The sequence below is a fragment of the Eptesicus fuscus genome, chromosome 4, assembly GCF_027574615.1.
Source record: "Eptesicus fuscus isolate TK198812 chromosome 4, DD_ASM_mEF_20220401, whole genome shotgun sequence".
NCBI lineage: Eukaryota > Metazoa > Chordata > Mammalia > Chiroptera > Vespertilionidae > Eptesicus > Eptesicus fuscus.
The window spans coordinates 109,756,133-109,775,693 of NC_072476.1; the positions used below are offsets into that span (position 1 = coordinate 109,756,133).

Below are 19,561 nucleotides of genomic sequence, written 5' to 3' on the forward strand. Positions count from 1 at the left end.
TGTGTTATTTTGTTTGTAAGGTACGTCTTATTCAGGTTATGAAGCAGCAGTGTATTCAGCTGCATCCTCCTACTACCAACAGCAGCAGCAGCAACAGAAGCAGGCGGCGGCAGCGGCTGCTGCTGCTGCTGCCACAGCTGCCTGGACAGGGACCACCTTCACTAAAAAAGCACCATTCCAAAATAAGCAACTGAAACCAAAACAGCCTCCCAAACCGCCCCAGATTCACTATTGCGATGTTTGCAAGATCAGCTGTGCTGGCCCACAGGTACTTTCTTACCTTGTATGTTTTACCACAAGTCTTCAGTGGTTATTTTTTAACACTTAAATATGGTTGATAATGTAACTCTTGTATTTACAAAGAAGGTTTCCATTTTCTTCTCTTTAGAGTTTAGCTAATACATACATAGTTCATTAAATGGCAATTTTTGAAAAGGTATTTGTATTAAGACATAAGAATTCTATTAAGAAAAAACCATAGGGCAGGGGGATGCCAGGTGGAGGAGGTTAATGGGGGAAAATGTAAGATATGTAATACTTTCAACAATAAAGATAATTTTTTTAAAAACCTGTAAAAATGATTATGAATGTAAATGAAAAATGGGCAAATTGATCTCCCCAAGAAGAATACTTTGCTCTTTAAACCTTAAATTTAGCTTAAAAAGTTTTATATTTGACTTAATTGGGTTTTGGGGGGAAGATTGAATTTTTATTTCTTTTTTAGCATTTATAACTTGCTTTTAAAAGCCTTTATCCAAAATTCTTGACTTTCCTATCTCTTCTTCAAGGTCTATATTTGAGTCTATATATAGAATTTTACAGCTGAAAAAAAAATGATCATAGAGATAATTGTTTACACACTTATATTAAAGATGAAAGAACTTTGTCCTAACCGGTTTGGCTCAGTGGATAGAGCGTCGGCCTGCGGACTGAAGGGTCCCAGGTTCAGTTCCGGTCAAGGGCATGTACCTTGGTTGCAGGCACATCCCCAGTAGGGAGTGTGCAGGAGGCAGCTGATCGTGATTCTCTCTCATAGATGTTTCTAACTCTTTATCCCTCTCCCTTCCTCTCTGTAAAAAATCAATAAAATATATATTTTTAAAAAAAGATGAAAGAACTTTGTCAAATGTATTAGTTTTTGGAGCATATAACTAGCAGGAAAAATTGTCTTTCTGGAATTAAAAAAAAATAAATTATTTTAATAATATACAATTCTCGGGATGTTTCTAGTAAGACTGACTTTTATATATGCTTTATAAGGTATTACTTATTTCTGTATAATCTTCTCCATGAGGGAATAGGCATTCAGGAAACAAGAAAGGTGTAGGGAAGTGAAGTGTTCAAAAATACCGACTAATGTAGCATACAGAACCTTTATTTCCTCCTCTCCCCTTTTTTTGGTCTTTTTCTGGTTGCTACACCTTAAAATATATGATTTAGGCATGAGTCTAATTAGTACAACTCCCTTCCCAACTTTATTTGTTAATACTTTCCTTAAGAGTATCTAGTTTTTTTTTCTGTGTGTGTGTGTGTGTTTTTATTTCAGAGAGGAAGGGAGAGAGAGAAATATCAATGATGAGAGAGAATCATTGACTGGCTGCCTCCTGCACACACACACACACACACACACACACACACACACCCCGCACTGGGGATCGAGCCCACAACCTGGGCATGTGCCCTTGAATGGAATCAAATCTGGGACCCTTCAGTCCTCAGGCCAACGCTCTATCCACTGAGCCAAACCAGCTAGGGCAAGAGTGTCTAGTTTTTTGTTTTTTAATATATTTTTATTGATTTCAGAGAGTAAGGGAGAGAGAGATAGAAACATCGATGATGAGAGACAATCATCGATCGGCTGCCTCCCGCACACCTCCCACTGGGAATCTAGCACACAACCCAGGCATGTGCCCTTGACTGGAATTGAACCTGGAACCCTTCAGTCCGCAGGCCGACACTCTATCCGCTGAGCCAAACCAGCCAGGGCAGAGTGTCTAGTTTTTATATAAAAATTTGATAAGCTGTTTGGCTGGTAATAGGTATATTATTTGATTGAGACCAGATTTTGACTCTAGTTATTTCTTCTGTCTCTCACCTCTGCCCCATCTGTATACATTATTTTTTAAGTTACCATCATTCCCTGAATTACATCAAATTAGGGATATTTTAATATGTGGCTAGTTACATAAAACCTTTTTTCTCCCTATTTTGAGTGTGATAGGAAATGGTTTCATTGTGATTGCATGGTTAGAGGAGATGGGATAGGTGAAGAATATTTACAGTGACCAGGATTAAACATGAAAGGGAGCAAGGATGTTGGTCTTAGTATTTGAGGAGTGTATCCTACTCTATGATGGTTTTTTAGAGAGGATGATGCTATGAGTGACAAATGTAAACCTAAGAGATTTACTGAATCTGTGGCACCCATATGAAAGGGTGGTGGGTTAACAGCAATATTTAGAATGAGTATGTACATGGCTGACCATTGATTTGGAGTATCTGAATGGTTACACAAGAACAGGCCAAGGGTACTTCTGCAAGTCAGATGCAGTGCCTTAAGGGGTTAATGAAATGAGCCTTAGAGAAAAATGTTGAGATTATGAGAGTGTAGGTGTGAACATAAGGAGGGAGAGTAGTTAGTTCAGGATTAAGGGTCCAAGGTTTCAGTCCTGGTTCTGTCACTTACTGTGGCCTTGGGCAAGTCAGAGCCCTTAACTTCTTTGGGCTTTTGTGTCTTTACTTCTATAATAGGAACTTGTTTTAAATAATTGAGGCTTTACTTGCTTCAGAGAACCCTTCAGGCTGCCACAGACTAGAGAAGAATCAAATGGCTAGGTCTTAGGTCTCTCTTGTATCAAAAACAGCAATTTTCCTTACTTGTGCATAATATTATTCATAGGAAGGATTCTCTTGTTTGAAAATTAGAAAGTCATTATTTTAGGTAATCTCTAAAGTTCCACCCAGCTTGGAAATTCTATGATAAATATATAATTTTATGGTAATTATGTCTCTCTTAAAAACAATTCTAAAAATAAAATATGGAAGAGTAACTATTTGGCCCTACTCAAGAATAAACAAACTAACCAGCAATCCATATTTACTTCCTCTCATTTTAATAAATCTGCCTTCTTAATTGTCTGCATTCAAGACAGTTTTTAATATATAATCCTACCTAATAAAAGAGTAATATGCAAATTGACCCTAACTCCGCTACACCCACCAGCCAATCAGGAGCAAATATGCAAATAAACCCAACCAAGATGGCTACAGACACACAGAGCGGGAGGGAGGCTTGGGTTTCCCCGGCAACAGAGGAAGCCAAGCTTTCCGCCTGCCCTTGCCTGCCTAAGCCTCCACTCAAGGCTACAAAGTTTCAATTATAGAAGGTACACAAACCCCAAAAGAAATGGCTGCCGGCCACGGAGCGAGCAGGAGGCGTGGCTCTGCTCCAGGCTACAAAGTTTCAATTGTAGAAGGTAAATAAATTCCAGATACCAGGGCCTTCTCTTGGGTCACCAGGGGGCATGACTGGCCTGCAAACCACCACAGGCCCCTCGCTCAGGCTGCCCCATGCCCCAAGGGAACCCCCACCCTGATCTGGGACACCCTTCAGGGCAAAGCAGCTGGCCCCCACCCATGCACCAGGCCTCTATCCTATCTAATAGAAGAGTAATATGCAGATTGACCATCACTCCAACACACAATATGGCTGCCCCCATGTGGACACAAGATGGCCACCACAACATGGCCAGCAGGGGAGGGCAGTTGGGAAGCACCAGGCCTGCAAGGGAGGGCAGTTGGAGGCGATCAACCCTGCAGGGGAGGGCAGTTAGGGGTGACCAGGCTGGCAGAGGAGGGAATTTGGGGGCAAACAGGCTGGCAGGGGAGCAGTTAGGCATCAATCAGGCTGGCAGCAGAGTGGTTAGGGGTGATCAGGCTGGTAGGCAGAAGCAGTTAGGGGCAATCAGGAAGGCAGGCAGGCGAGCAGTTGGGAGCCAGCAGACCTGGATTGTGAGAGGGATGTCCCAGATTGGAGAGGGTACATTCTGGGCTGAGGGACAACCCCCCTCTGTGCACGAATTTTGTGCACCGGGCCTCTAGCTTCACTATAATGATCACTGTCTAGTATTCTTTATTCAACATTATACAGAATCAATAAAAGACACATTCTTTTTTTGTTTGTTCTTTAACTTTTATTTATTGATTGATTTTTGAGAGAGAGATGGATTTGTTGTCCCACCCATCCATGCACTCATTGGCTGATTCCTGAATGTGCTCTGACTGGGATCCAACCCGAAACCTTGGTGCCTGGAGACAATGTTCTAACCAACTGAGCTACCTAGCCAGAGCAAGATACAAATTCTTGAAACTGAAAGCAGTGACCTTCTATTGGAATTATGGCTCTGTGTGAAAGTCCTTTGTGAATCAAAGTGTTAGACAAATATATTCTTGATGAACAAGGTACAGAGAACCACAGATGTATCACGTGTGTAGGGAGTCCCACGTGCTTTTCTTGAATTGCTTTTAAAATTGTTTGGTGCTCATTTTTTAAATGAGATTAGAGATTTGAGAATTGAATAATTTAAATGACTTTGTATCTAGAAAATTAATAAAACAAAATGTATCCTTTTTGTTTGAAACAGACTTACAAAGAACATTTAGAAGGACAGAAACATAAAAAAAAAGAAGCCGCATTGAAAGCCTCACAAAATACCAGCAGCAGCAGCAACTCTGCTCGTGGGACTCAGAATCAGCTGCGCTGCGAGCTCTGCGATGTGTCCTGTACAGGAGCAGATGCATATGCTGCCCACATTCGTGGTGCTAAGCATCAGAAAGTAGGTGTTTTTCCCACACAGCCTTCTGTCTTACTGTTGTTGTTTTACCTTTTTAGTAGGGAGCTAGGGGGAGTGGTGTAAAGCAAAAGTGGCTTCAAAACTTTGTGTTATAAGCCTTGTTTATGTGCTAACATATATATAAAAGAAGACTGGAGACCTTTCTTTAAATTGGACTAGATCAGTGGTCGGCAAACCGTGGCTCGCGAGCCACATGCGACTTGCGAGCTGCGGTTTGCCGCTCTTGACTAATGACTTTGCCGACCACTGGACTAGACTAAATGTTACCGTGTAGTTGGAAGCTGTGAGGATTAGGCAATTGTGGCATATTGTGTGCAAAAGAGGTAAAGGGTAGTATATGACAGTGGTCGGCAAACTCATTAGTCAACAGAGCGGCAAACCGCGGCTCGGGAGCCGCGGTTTGCCGACCACTGGACTAGATCATTTATTCTATCAATTGGAAAATAGTATGTTTATTTTCCTCCTTTTGTCATGCTTAAGTCTAGGTTGGTATGCATGTGGCCAAGTCATTTCATCTCTCTCTGCCTTAGTTTTCTTACTGATAATAGGTGGAATATGTTTCCTTATCTGCTTCATAGAGGTTATTTGGAAAATATTGAGTTTGTGTATGAAAATATATAGCAAAAAATATCATTTGTATTTTAATTTTATAATGTCTTTTAGACGAACTTGGAAATCTATATTCTGAGTTTCCAACAAATAAATGTGCTTTTATTTATTTTTTTGTAGGTGGTTAAATTACACACAAAACTTGGTAAACCCATTCCTTCAACAGAACCAAACGTTGTTAGCCAAGCTACTGCTTCAACAGCTGTGTCTGTTACAAAACCGACTGCCTCTCCTTCAAGCATTACAGCAAGCAATTGTACTGTGAATACTTCATCAATTGCAACTTCTTCAGTGAAAGGTCTTACAGCTACAGGAAACTCGTCTCTTAATAGCACATCCAACACTAAAGTGTCAGCAGTGCCTACAAGTATGGCTGCCAAGAAGACATCTACACCCAAAATAAACTTTGTTGGCAAGTACTGAAGATTCTTTATGTTCTCCCCAACTCCGTCAAAGTAACGCTTCTCTCCCAGTCCTGGACTAACCCTTCTGCTTATGATCTTGTACCCACCTCCTCCCTTCTTCTCTGGGACCTTGTTGAATCACTTATCTCTATTTTTTTCTTGAATTTTTAGTCAGTCCTCTAGTGGTTTCTTCTCTCTTCCCTTCAGCCATGCAGGTATACCTTTATCTTTCATGGTCTTAAATTTTAAAAAAGATCTTTTCCCATTCCGGTTATCCTTTCAAGCTGCTAAACTAATTCTATACTTACACAGTCCCCGGTCAGTTATAGTGTTTCCACTCTACCCTTTTCTGAAACTGCTTTCAAGAATCACCAAAGACCTAATAGCCAAATTCAGTGGCCAGTTTCTGGTTTCATTCTGTAGACCTCTCTAACTTTTGACTTGGTTGACTGCTATACTGTAAACCTTAAGATAAGTCTCTGTCTCTCTAGTTATATTCTGTCTACCCACCCCTTTCTCAGGTATCTTTATTGGTCTCCTGCCTGCATGTTCACTGCATGGTGGTATTCCTAAGATTCTGATTCTATTCTTATCTTAATCTTCTCATCCAGTATTCATGAGTGGTCTCATCCATTCCAGTGTGTACAGTGACTTTAGAATCTTTTGGGCAAACTCAAAACCCCCATCTGGGTCTAGAGCCATATTTTAGGTATCCCTGGTCATTATCTGAACAGCTTTATAGATGCCTACAAGTGTCTCATTCTAACCCATTGTCTTATTACAAGAGTACCACGAAATGATCTCATAAAATTGCTGCTTTTTCACTTGGAAAACTTCACTGACTTTATTTTTTTCCTTTTTATTGCCTCCTCTAATTGTTTACCTAGTCCTTTTGTTTCTATCACTACAATATTTCTATCCCCCAAGAAAATTCATCTTCATAGTCATTGCCTTATTTTTAGGCCTTCAAAGTCTGCTCCTCAGCCGGCCAGTGTGGCTCAGCGGTTGAGCATCGACCCAGGAACCAAGAAGTCACGGGTTCGATTCCTGGTCAGAGCACTTGCCCGAGTTGCAGGCTTGATCCCTAGGGCATGTAGGAGGCAGCCCATCGATGATGTTTCTCTCTCATTGATGTTTCTATCTCTCGCTCGCTTCCTTCCTCTCTCTCTAAAAATCAATAAAAACATTAAAAAACCCCCTCCTTTAAAAAAGGCTGCTCCTCAGAGCTTTGTCTCTTACTGCATCCAGTCTCTCCAACACTTGTTGAAGTCATTCTGTGAAAATACTTATCAAATTATATTAGACTCCTGATTAGAAGCTTTCCGTGTCACTCCCCTTGGTATAGGAAAAAAACCTCTATGTTCCTTAATTATGTCATCCAAGGCCTTTCCCATTCGGGCTCCTGCCTCATCCATCGGTCGTTATCTCTACCTAGGTAGTAATTCATAGTGAATTACTGAAGCTTCCCTAAATTTACTGTAGTCCTTTTAACTTGATGTTGTTGTGCTTTTTTGTACATCCTATTCTTTCTGTTTAGACATCATTCTCTTCTTTCTGCCTGGCCAGTTCATACTCGTTACTCTTCTTTCAAAGCCCAGCTCAAGTGTCACACACTTGGTGAAGCCTTTCTAACTGGATCAGGTTCAAGGGTAGTGGTTTCTTTGCTCTGCATTCCCACAGTACTCTGTTCATACTTAGTACAGCCCTTATCACCTTGTATTATAGTTAGTTGTTTCCCCTTAATTGTTGGCACCTCAAAAGCAGCTACCTTCTTTTATTCTTATTATATTACCAGAATGTAGGACAGTGTCCAGTTCCATTGGTAAAGAACTAGGGATACCAGCATGAATAAGGCTGCTCAGGTATTTGCTGTTGACTTTTAGGGACTTGATGTTACGAGAACCATAGTGGGGACGGAGAGGAGTGTTGGATGTGGGTGGTGGAGAAGGGGAAAATCCAGATGTGTGTTTCAGTAGTAGGGTAAAAAAGCCACGTGGTTTATGTGGTTCTTCAAACTTCTCATCTATTGTGTGTCAAGCAGGGTTTGACTTGGTAGAAAAGATAATTTTGTCTGAAGTTTTTGTTGTATCAGGTTATACATTTACACAAAAAGAAAGTTAAAATTACTGTAATTCTCCTATGCTTTTCTAGGTGGTAATAAGCTGCAATCAACAGGAAATAAAACAGAAGACTTAAAAGGAACAGAATGTGTTAAAGGCACTCCTGTAGCTTCTGTACAGATTCCAGAAGTAAAGCCAGACACAGTGTCAGAACCAGTCACGCCTGCATCTCTGGCTGCTTTGCAGAGTGATGTGCAGCCAGTGGGCCATGATTACGTGGAGGAGGTATTGGTTCAAGAATGCTATTGCTATGAGATTAGATAAAGGGGACAAGGGTGTCGCTTTGTTGTAGGCATGTTTTTCATGTAAAATTAAATTATATTCAATTAGGTTTAAGTTACTTGTGAAGGGATATCAAAGGGATCTTTTTAAGGGTTTTAAAAAGCATGCCCTTTAAGCTTGTCTAAGTAACATTACAATATTTTTGTTATCTCTTTCCCTGCTAAAACAGCAAAGTAACTCTCCATTTATTTGGTAGACATTCTTATATCTTTCAACTGCCCTGAACATAAAATTTTAAAAATTGTGAGCACCAAAATTTTGATATAGAAAGCCAGTATTTTTTTTTCTAACACTTAGTTTCATGTGTAAAATTAGGGTTGTTAATTTATTATTTATTTATTTTAATATGTTTTTATTCATTTCAGAGAGAGGAAGGGAGAGAGAGAGAAACATCAAAGATGAGAGAGAATCGATCAACTGCCTCCTGCACATCCCCTCCTGGGGTTAGAGCCAAACCTGTGCATGTGCCCTGACTAGGAATTGATCCAGTGATCTCTTGGTGCGTGGGTCGATATTCAGTCACTGAACCACACTGGCTGGGCAGGGTTGTTAATTTAAAAGATCCTTTTTATTTGGTTTTTCAAGCTGATTCCCGTTTTACAGAAAAGTAAGCTCAGTAAATAGAGGAATGAGGGAACATCAGAGAGTCTTGATATAAATATTTGCGGTTAGTGGAAAGACTGTAACATAGAGTGATGTAGCACTAGTCTTTATTCTTTATTGTAGAACATATATAAGTTCTCTGAAATTCAGTGTCTACATCTATAAAATTTGGCTATTCCCCAACAAAGTTGTGAAGATTGAATGAAATAAAGTGCCTAGCATATTGTAGATTTTTGGTAAATACTTGTTCCTTTATCCTTTTTCTCTCACGTTATGTTGGGTTCTTTATTTACAAGGTAGAAAACTGGGTTATGCAATTTATCAGTAGTTCACATACAATTTATTTTAAAAGAGTAAGATGTGGTTATCTGAAAAAATGTATGCCTCCAGAACGCCATAATTTCCAATGATAATAGTTAAGTAATTCCAAACTTCAGATAGATGCATTCAAAGCTAGTCTTTAAAGCTTGCCCTAAAAATTTGAACATAGTATTCATCATAAACTTAATAAGATTCTAGTCTATTTGCCTTCCTAACTGGTTGTACCGTTAGAAACAATTGACATTGATTTTCCACAAAGTTACATGTATAAAATCTTGAGCTTTATCTTTAATCATCTTTATCTTCATTTCCAATAACAGTACCTGATATTCAGTAACTATTTTTTAGAGAATTTAAGGTATCTAATTGTTTTTAAATGTTTACATACAGATAGAAGTATTAAAATTACAGTTAATTACAAAAGCAAATACATGCTAACATCTTTTATGCTAACGCTACAGTTAGAAAATTCTAACAGTTTGTTTTTATAGATCATCCTTTTAAAAAATTTTAGACATTGCCTATCTTTTTCCCTCATTTCAGACTCTTAATTTTTCACAAAATTTTTTTATCAGCGAATCTGGGAGGCCATATGAATGAAATATTCAACTGTAACATTTCCATTATAATGCTTAGATTTTTTCCCCCCTACATCAAGGTACGAAACGATGAGGGAAAAGTAATTCGATTCCATTGTAAATTATGCGAGTGCAGCTTTAATGATCCCAATGCGAAGGAAATGCACTTAAAAGGGCGAAGACACAGACTTCAATATAAAGTGAGTAAAAATTTCAACATTTTTTCTTTTTTTTTTAAACAGCTTGGAACATTCTAGATGTAAAATAAAGATTCTAAACATAACTCACTGAGTCCATGAATTCCCACTCCAAGATTAGCACATTATGTCTCACTTAGATTCAGATGTTTGATTTTTCTGATCAGTTTGTTATACTTAGGAAAGAAGATTATAACCATATTCATCATTCTCAGTGACTAGCTAAATTATAACATTGCTTGGATCAAGTAATCATGTAAAGGTAAGTTTTTCACATAATGAAGTGTTTTGAAAGAAGTGTCAGGTCTCCATTTACCTACTTTATCTTGGTAGAATTCCCACTAAAATGAATTTTGAGATAAGGAATTCTTCATTGAAAACATTTCAAGCATTGAGTTAAATATAAATATTATATGTAAAGTTTTTACTTAGGCTGGACTAATCTAATGCATTAGATCCATGTTTTCTCTTTTAAACACAGGGGTGGTGAAAATTAAATTGTTAAAGGGCAATACTTTTTTTATGAAAAGAAACTTTTTAATTCCACACTTAGACATTTAGAATTATCTATTTATAAAAAAATAAAGGAAAGTTAAATATCCATTCATCCCCTAAGGATCTCTTCTATTGGTCAGCACTAAGGCATGCACTTTTTACATACTAAGTATATAATTAAGAATTTTAGGGGTGGGGGGGAAAATGAATATTAATGTGTTCTGAATCTTTCCTCTGATTCAACTTACATGCTGAATTTACTTTTATATAATAGGAAATTTGTAACTAAAAAAATCTCTATGATGAAGAATATGTGGGATTGTATGTGTAGATTGTTGGAAGGGGGTGCTAGTTTTTGAAATGTCTTTGTCTGTATTAACAGAAAAAAGTCAATCCAGATTTGCAAGTAGAAGTAAAGCCCAGTATTCGAGCAAGAAAGATTCAAGAAGAGAAAATGAGGAAGCAAATGCAGAAAGAGGAGTATTGGCGGAGACGAGAAGAAGAAGAGCGCTGGAGAATGGAAATGAGGTGATTTCTTTAACGTTTGGAAGCATAAGTGATTCAGCCTTCTTAAAAAAATTGCTATTCTGAGTATGTGACTCCCATTCAAAGCGGTCCAGATTTATTTCATGTACTTTTTAATTTTCACTTCTCAGGAAGATCCTAGGGGCAGGAAAGAAATGCATTAAATTAAGTTATTGGCTATTCTAATATTTGACTATGGCCTTGGTATTAGAAATTATGTGGTTAAGTGTATCTTACACCGGCCACACTACATATCAACTTTTTAAAAAAAATTAAGCCACGCCGAAACCGGTTTGGCTCAGTGGATAGAGCGTCGGCCTGTGGACTGAAAGGTCCCAGGTTCAATTCCTGTCAAGGGCATGTACCTTGGTTGCGGGCACATCCCCAGTGGAGGGTGTGCAGGAGGCAGCTGATTGATGTTTCTCTTTCATCGATGTTTCTAACTCTCTATCCCTCTCCCTTCCTCTCTGTAAAAAATCAATAAAATATATTTAAAAAAAAAAATTAAGCCAGGATTTTTTTTTCAAGGCAGCACAGTATTCTCTTGAACAGAGGTAAAATATTCTCTGTAACCGGTTATATATTGTTAGATGTTTAGGTTGTTTCCAGTATTTCCCTATTAAAATTACATTGATCATCCTTGAGGCTATGTTATTGCATAAATCATGATTAGTTGCTAATAATAAAATCCCAGAAATGGAAATGTTTGATTTAAAGATACCCATACTTTGACCTGTACTAGCTAGTATAACATTGTGGTCCTTAAATTTTTTGGTCTAAGGACCCTTTGGGCTCAATGTATGTGAAGACTTCAGTGAGTTTTTGCTTATGTGGGTTATAGCCATCAAGATTTACTGTGTTAGAAATTAAAACTGAAAAGTTAAAATACTTATTAATTTAATTTTTAAATGACATTCTAACTATAGTTGTTAAAATTTAGGTAAAATAACATTCAACAATTATAATATTAGATTAAATATGTTTAATAAGTATATGGTGAAAATTAACTATAAAATAACTATATTCTTCTCCAGAATCATGAGAATGACATTGTTTTACATTTTTGCAAATTTTTTTAATGCCTGACTTAAAAGAAGGCAGCATAATTCTCATATCTGCATCTATGTTCAGTATGTCATGATTACCACATTTTGCCTCTGGATAACTCCATGTATACTCATAAGAGAATGAAAATGGAAAAGGCAAAATAATGTATTAACCTTATTATGAAAGTAATTTTGAAGTCATTGATCCCTTGAAAGGGGTCTCAGGGACCATCTGGGGTTCTTGGATCACACTTTGAGAGCTGCTGCTAGAACTTATTAAAATCTCTGCCAGTGAGCCCTGGCTGGTGTGGCTCAGTAGGTTGGATGTCGTCTCTTGCACCAGGAGGTTGCTGGTTTGATTCCCGGTCAGAGCACATGCCCAGGTTTCAGGGTCGATCTTCAGTAGGGAGGCATGCAGAAGGCAGCTGATGGATGTTGCGCTCTCACATTGATGTTTCTGTCTGTCTCTCTAAAAATCAATAAACTATTCTTTTTTTAAAAAAATCTCTGCCAATGAGAGTGTGAAATGTGAAAGCCATTTATGTTTCAATTTGAATTGTTTGTATGCCTGGCAAATTGAATTTTTATTTCATGCTTGACCACTTACATTTCTTCTGTGGTAAATTGCCTGTTTATTTTTTTACTTACCTGTTATTGATTCAAATAGGTTATAGATATTAAGCCATTATTAACATGTTACTTTTAAGTAGTTCTTATTTATGTATTGATTTTTTTAAATGTATTTAAGTCTACCAGTAAGTCACATTCTTTTATTTTTATTTTTTATTGATTTCAGAGAGGAAGGAAGAGAGAGAGAGAGAGAAATATCAATGATGAGAGAGAATTGCACACCCCCTACTGGGGATCGAGCCCGAAACTCAGGCATGTGCCCTTGACTGGAATTGAACCAGGGATTCTTCAGTCCACAGGCTAACGCTCTATCCACTGAGCCAAACCGGCTCAGGCTAAGTCACATTCCTTATGAAGTTTCTGCCTTTGTCATGCTTTGGAAATTCTTTGTTCCTGTATTATGCAGTTACTTTCTCTTCACTGATATATATTTATTTAAGCACCTAGCATGTGCCTGAAGTATTTGGCATTGAGTATGAATTGGTAAACAATGGATAAAGTTCCCTGCCCTTATTTAACTTAAACATCTTTTGTAATAACTGTTAAAAACTGATTAGTTGCCAATAATAAAAGTATTTGGCATTGAGAGCCTTCAAACTGTTTTTTTTCTTTTCTCTCAAAGCCTAAATAACATTGAAAGTGTGTTTCTAAGTTTGATGACCTAAAAAGCACTGTGTTCTCAATCTGACAGAATTGGTAGTTTCTACAGTGCTACTTGAGAAGCATACTTCTTATGTTTTGTATTAAAAAAAAAATTTGTGTAGTAAAAGCTTATTGTTAAAAAAATTTGATTTCTCTTGGGAGTTATTGGTTTCCTAGTCTGAAGCTGAAAATGAGGATAGAAGTGAAAGAGAGTCAGATAATGAAAAGAAGTTAGGAAGTGTTGACCATTAAAGCAGAGACTATCGCCGAAACCGGTTTGGCTCAGTGGATAGAGCGTCGGCCTGTGGACTCAAGGGTCCCAGGTTCGATTCCGGTCAAGGGCATGTACCTTGGTTGCGGGCACATCCCCAGTGGGGGTGTGCAAGAGGCAGCTGATCGATGTTTCTCTCTCATCGATGTTTCTAACTCTCTATCCTCTCTATCACTCTTCCTCTCTGTAAAAAAATCAATAAAATATATTTTTTTAAAAAAAGCAGAGACTATCTACTAGCTGTCCACAGTCCAAGTTCAGCCCATGGGTGTTTTATTTGGTATACATGGTATTTTTAAATCTGAACTAACACTGAAAGACCGTAGTAGAGAAATGTCTTTGTTTCTACCTGTAACATAGAGGGAAAAATTAAAGGTAGTCTTAAGAGGTTCTCTCTAAATAGAAAAACAAAAACATAGGAGAGAGCGCATTTTTTTGGATACATGAAGAAATTCCTAAATGTTTGCTTTGGATCTTTCACTCACACCCATTATTGGTCTGGATCCTTTAGGCAGGCATTAAGTTCACAATTTCTCCCTTGAAGAGAAGAGAGAGAGGTTGGAAGGAACTGAGATTCCTGACGCTTGTTCTTTCAACTTTGACCTTAGACTGAAATTTTGTTTTGCGTTTCTCTTTGTATTCTCACTATCTCTTTTCACTTGTATTCACTTCTGTTACTTAAATGAAAGCATATAACGGAAATCAGAGGGGAAAAAGAAAGTTGTTAGCAAGGCTGATTGGGAGTTTCTAGTAGCTTTTTATGTCATTAATGTAAGTTCGTGGGTTGTAATTTTCTTATAGGCTCATAATGTCACTCTCTGTGTTTCAGACGTTATGAAGAGGATATGTACTGGAGAAGAATGGAGGAAGAACAACATCATTGGGATGATCGCCGCCGTATGCCTGATGGTGGCTATCCTCATGGTCCCCCAGGTCCGCTAGGCCTTCTCGGAGTCCGACCAGGCATGCCTCCTCAGCCACAGGGGCCTGCAGTGAGTGTCCACTTGGCTTATGTGGGGTGAAAACATAGGACTAGTTCAGCATTAGAGGATAACAGTTTGGGGGAGCCAGTTCTTAGACTTAATAATCTTGTAATCTCAATGTAAATTCATCAGATTTAGAATCCTCCCCCTACCTTTTATTACAGGTTCTTAGCACCTGTCTTTATGTATAAGGACTTCATAGAGTTGCCATGAGTCGTTTCTTTCAACATAAGCTAAATGGGAGTAGAGCTTCTTTGCCAACGTAAGAGATTGTCTTGCCTTTGTTGTTTAGATGAGATCAACAGGAACTGGTTATCTTTCCATTACCAGTGGTTTAGAATATTTTTTCCTTCAATCCTGACGATCTCAAACCTACTTCTACGTCTGAATTGAGTGCCGGATAAGGCGTAGTACATAACTAGTTCAGGATTAGCATCGCGGTTGGTGCATCAGGAAAACTAGAGGAAAGGCCTGCGTCTCAGAGTGTGGAGTCTGGATAAAAGGAGAGACCTCTGGGGGTGAGGAACATTTCATAGAAGCTCAGACTAGAGAAAACAAGAGGGTCTTTTTGCTTGTTTTGTTTTCTGGAGAGCACTTAGAAGAAAACAGCCAATTCCTCCTTTTTAACCTTTTTCATTTGTCTTTACACAGTATAAGCAGCAGTAAAACATTTTATTAAAAGCAAAAAAATTCTGAATCACTGATTTTTAAAGTTGAGTAAAAAAGTATTGTAACTTGAGATGGCATGTATTATCATTTTATTTGTTTTTAGGCAATGTATGTGTATATACTTACATATTCTAGGTAGTATAACTTTCCATAGTTTGCATTTTGTTTTTACTGAAGTGGAAAAAAAGAGAAGATAGTTTTAAATGGACATTTTTGCAAAATCGACCTTTGTTATTGAGAAGATATGATGAAAATATGTGTATTTTTAAAATAATAATTTACCTTTGCTCAGGAAACATTTTTTTAAATGAAGTAACTTTTTTTTCTGTAGCCTTTACGACGTCCTGACTCATCTGATGACCGTTATGTAATGACAAAACATGCAACCATTTACCCAACTGAAGAGGAATTACAGGCAGTTCAGAAAATTGTTTCTATCACTGAACGTGCTTTAAAACTTGTTTCAGACAGTTTGTCTGAACATGAGAAGAGCAAGAACAAAGAAGGAGATGATAAGAAAGAGGGAGGTAAAGACAGGTGTGTCTTCAGAGTTATCTACTTTGTATATTTTTGCTTTTCCTTACATGGACTTACACTTGAATTAAAAGTTACAAAGACTGAAAACTCTGGTGTGGATCTACATGCTTATCGTGCTTGGGTTAGATACCTAGTGTATTCACCTCTTTTTTTGCCAAAATGAGAAATACACAATTCCATACAATCTCCAGCCTTCTAAATTTACACATTTTGTTTAAATATATATAAAACTTTTGAGTTTGTTTTCAAAGCTGCCTTTGTAGTTTTCTAGTTGCATTCATCTGCTGTTAGTTTTTATTTACTTATTGCATTTGTCTTACATTCAGCCTTTGTTTTGTCACCTTTTTTCCTTAATGCATTGACCATAAAGCCTGAATAAACTCAAGCTTTTGCGACTTTCAGTTTTACATTAACTTTTCATGTTCCCTTTTTAAAAAAAATATACATTTTATTGATTTTTTTACAGAGAGGAAGAGATAGGGATAGAGAGTTAGAAACATCGATGAGAGAGAAACATCGATCAGCTGCCTCTTGCACACCCCCCACTGGGGATGTGCCCGCAACCAAGGTACATGCCCTTGACCGGAATCGAACCTGGGACCCTTGAGTCCGCAGGCCGACACTCTATCCATTGAGCCAAACCGGTTTCGGCTCATGTTCCCTTTATTTGGAAATATTTTTGTATGATATTAGAAATGACTCTTATTCTAATTTGTAAAATGTGACACAGAAGTGTTAATGTTCTTTGTTTTTCAGTTCTCCCTATGATAACTCTTCATTTATTTATCTATATTTCTTGTCTAAAAGAAAGGTACTTCTACAAATATTGAATGTGTTTATACTGTAGTTGATGGAAAATTTAATAGTATAGAAAGTTATTTAATTTACTGTGTGTGTTCAAAGACTATCATGGTTCTGGTTAAGAAATGTCATAATATAATTTGATTTTACTGCAGAGCTTTAAAAGGAGTTTTGCGAGTGGGAGTATTGGCAAAAGGATTACTTCTCCGAGGAGATAGAAATGTCAACCTTGTTTTGCTGTGCTCAGAGAAACCTTCAAAGACATTATTAAGCCGTATTGCAGAAAACCTACCCAAACAGCTTGCTGTAAGTATTATGGAAATGTTCATTTTTACCCCTTGTCTGGTTCAAACGTTTTTGGCAGAACTAACTTACTGTTTCAGCTTAAACCTAAGCCAGCCTTTAAGTTTTTGGCTTCACTTTCCATATTGAGTTTTATTCTTGGTTGTGCGAATTAGGGCTATTTTCTACTTTGTCTTTTTAGGTTTTATAGTGCTTGTAACTGGCATGAAGCCATCTTAGGAATTTATTCTAAAATGTAAAATTGCATGTCCTCTTTGTGTTCTTTTTCTAAGATTTGAATCATCAGAGAGAAGGCAGTTGTTCAGAACAGAAAGTGATTTTTTTAAACAAAGGCCATGTATAGTAAGCTTAACTTTTTAAAAATCATGAACCTCTTGCCTATGTACTTGAATGCATGTTTTTAATAAAATATAATAAAGAAAATAAGCTTTCTTATTTGAATTTCCCTAGTTTATTGTAGTTATTTTCAGTTTTCTACATATTATAACAGTAGGAATTCCTCCCCTGGTGTCCATTTATTAAATCATGGAAATACACAATTAATAGAATATCCCCTTTTGGTTCTACAAAAGCAATTGTTTGAATTTTTTTAATATTTATACATTAACTTGTTAAAATCTCTGGCTGAGATTTAAAATACAGATTCCTTGAATAATTTTATGTGTAAAACCTTGCAATTTAATTAGGATTCTAAATCCAAGGACTGGCATTTTATTGATATTGTAATGAGTCAGAATAAGTAGTACCTGACCACAGCAGAGCAACTATAGCAAGGAATACTGAAGCACACGATGGAGCTTCAGCTGTTGTCTGCTTGTATTAACCTTTGTGCCAGAGATGGAGTTTCTTATTGTGGATGAGTCTCAAGTATTAGGAGCCAGCAGAATGGGCCTTGTCTCCTTACCGGTACTCTGTTGAGACTGCTAGAACAATGAGGAGAGCGAAGAAGAGGTTTGAGGTCCTTGAAAGAATCATGTAAATTTGCAAGAAACGTCTTGACCCTAATTGTGGTGCTTAGTAAAACCACAAAGCAGAAAATGTTATATCTTAACTAATTAATAGTTAAATAAGCAAAAAGAAGAATATTTTTTCCAAATCAATCTGTAATTATTGTTCAAGTGGATAAGCAAGGGAAATACATCATCATTGTCATAGTTAACGTTTATATAGCACTTACTATGTATGTGCCAGGCTGGTCCTGCTTTAAGTGTTTATATAGTTAATTCATTTATTCCTCCAACAACCCTATAAGGTAGAATTACTGTCCCCATTTTACAGAAACAGGTATAAGGAAATCCAAACAATTCTAAAAGGAAAGTGGAGCAATAATTTAATATTTTCATTTAATGCAAGGCTTCCAGGGGAGCAGTATATGATCTAGTCCTTATAAAATGGTGGTAGTAGTGAGAAAATGAAAGAGCCATGATGAAACTGCTTTGTCTGATAATGTAAAAGGTCCAGCTAATTATTGTACTCTTCATTACATAGGTTATAAGTCCTGAGAAGTATGACATAAAATGTGCTGTGTCTGAAGCGGCAATCATTTTGAATTCATGTGTGGAACCCAAAATGCAAGTCACTATCACCCTAACATCTCCAATTATTCGAGAAGAGAACATGAGGGAAGGAGGTTGGAAAGCCATTAAACATTCTATTTTTCTATTAACTTTTTTTTTTCATTTACCTACTCTTTGAGATGGCATTAAGCCCTGGAAGGCAACATGCTGGCATTACATATGAATTTGATGGATTTGATTTAATATAGCAATCAGTTTTACTTAAGATCATTTCGCAGAAAGTAAATGTTCTTTTTAGTAATGTACTTTTATATAAAACACTCATGGTATTACTGATTTTCTTGATTTTTTTCTTTTCTTGCTAACCTCAGATTTCTGGAAAAAAAAGTTCAAAATTATTCTTACTGGCATAGTCGCAGCACATGAAAAAATTAAATGTTGCTTGTAAGGGGCCACAAATTTAACTTCTTTTAAGAAGTTCTTGTTCTTGCCTTGTCTTACAAAAAAGACAAGCGTTTCAGAAGTAAAATTGGTTAAACACTCATAAGTTATATTTTTAGAGACATTGTTATATATGTAATCATGGATTTGGCTTGTCCTGTGATAAAAATATTTCTAGTTCTCTGAGGTTGTTCTTTGGTTTGGAGCACTTTCATAAATGCAGAGTATCCTATTGCATGTAGATATGGGCATTTGACCCCTCTATTATACTAGAGATGCTGAAAACCAAATGGGGTAGGTGTAGTTAGTGAGTTCTAGTACAGTTCAGGGTTTACTTTACAATTGTAGAATGTGAAATCCTGCTGGTGCCAGCAATGTTGCTTTAGGGACTCTTCTGTAACATTTTCAAAGCTTCAAAAGCTTAAGCCAAAAAGCATGGTCAGTGTCTGCCATATGTTGGTTCTGTTGTTTTATGGGTCAGATAAAATTTACTTTGTTTCCTTTCATGCTGTTGTTAATTATGGAGTTAAAAAGTCTACACTAGTAGTTCTTTGTGATATATGTGTAGGAGACAAGAATACTATATATTGAATGTTAAATTTTGTCTAAAATAGCATCAGTAGGCTCTCAATTACTGTCACTTTAAATTTGTTTTCTTACAGCAAAGCAATTTTTTTTAAAAGCACTGGGCTTTTTACTACCCAGAAAAAGAACATTTCATTGAAACGTCATTG

At 37.1% G+C, this 19,561-nt stretch overlaps 1 protein-coding gene across 3 annotated transcripts in view; it reads left to right on the top strand.

Moving 5' to 3' along the window:
* The window catches only part of ZFR (zinc finger RNA binding protein), a 67,170-nt gene that overhangs the window by 29,197 nt on the left and 18,412 nt on the right, over positions 1-19,561 (top strand). For 2 of the 3 annotated variants that reach the window (XM_008154808.3, XM_028130106.2), the window contains 10 exons: positions 21-268; positions 4,644-4,835; positions 5,583-5,874; positions 8,018-8,211; positions 9,851-9,970; positions 10,845-10,990; positions 14,406-14,568; positions 15,560-15,765; positions 16,722-16,872; positions 18,358-18,499. In XM_008154808.3, the coding sequence (XP_008153030.1) occupies positions 21-268; positions 4,644-4,835; positions 5,583-5,874; positions 8,018-8,211; positions 9,851-9,970; positions 10,845-10,990; positions 14,406-14,568; positions 15,560-15,765; positions 16,722-16,872; positions 18,358-18,499 (1,854 nt within the window). The remainder of the gene's footprint in view (positions 1-20; positions 269-4,643; positions 4,836-5,582; positions 5,875-8,017; positions 8,212-9,850; positions 9,971-10,844; positions 10,991-14,405; positions 14,569-15,559; positions 15,766-16,721; positions 16,873-18,357; positions 18,500-19,561) is intronic. The other variant, XM_054715340.1, reaches the window with a different exon arrangement.